The sequence below is a fragment of the Penaeus monodon genome, chromosome 21 (assembly GCF_015228065.2).
Source record: "Penaeus monodon isolate SGIC_2016 chromosome 21, NSTDA_Pmon_1, whole genome shotgun sequence".
NCBI lineage: Eukaryota > Metazoa > Arthropoda > Malacostraca > Decapoda > Penaeidae > Penaeus > Penaeus monodon.
Window position 1 is genome coordinate 8361925 of NC_051406.1, and position 302 is coordinate 8362226.

The 302-nt window shown below is 51.0% G+C and overlaps 1 protein-coding gene across 5 annotated transcripts in view; it reads right to left on the reverse strand.

Moving 5' to 3' along the window:
* Nucleotides 1–302, reverse strand: part of LOC119586172 — a gene marked incomplete at its 3' end in the record, with an annotated part of 81902 nt that overhangs the window by 21540 nt on the left and 60060 nt on the right. For all 5 annotated transcript variants that reach the window (XM_037934875.1, XM_037934874.1, XM_037934873.1 and 2 more), the window contains 1 exon segment: nt 30–232. In XM_037934875.1, the coding sequence (XP_037790803.1) occupies nt 30–232 (203 nt within the window).

Here is a 302-nt window from a genome sequence, read left to right on the forward strand (position 1 = left end):
GCTTGTTACTTGGGCACTAAGTGACCTACCTCTGGCACAGAGTGGTACACAGCCAGCAGTTGTTCTGTACTTTTGGGAGTTCGTGGAGATGAGTCTGAGGTGCCCGTGGTGGTAGTGGCCTCTGAGGTTAGGGAATAATTGGGTCTCATATAAAGATAATGATGGACACGGCCCTCACGAAGGTCCCCAGAACTTGATGCTGTAGAAGCCTGAGATGGGCGCCTGGAGCCTCCTGTTAAATGAAGGGTCATGTCCAGATTAGAAACTGCCAGGAGGGGCTGCACAAATGGAAAAAGAGAGCA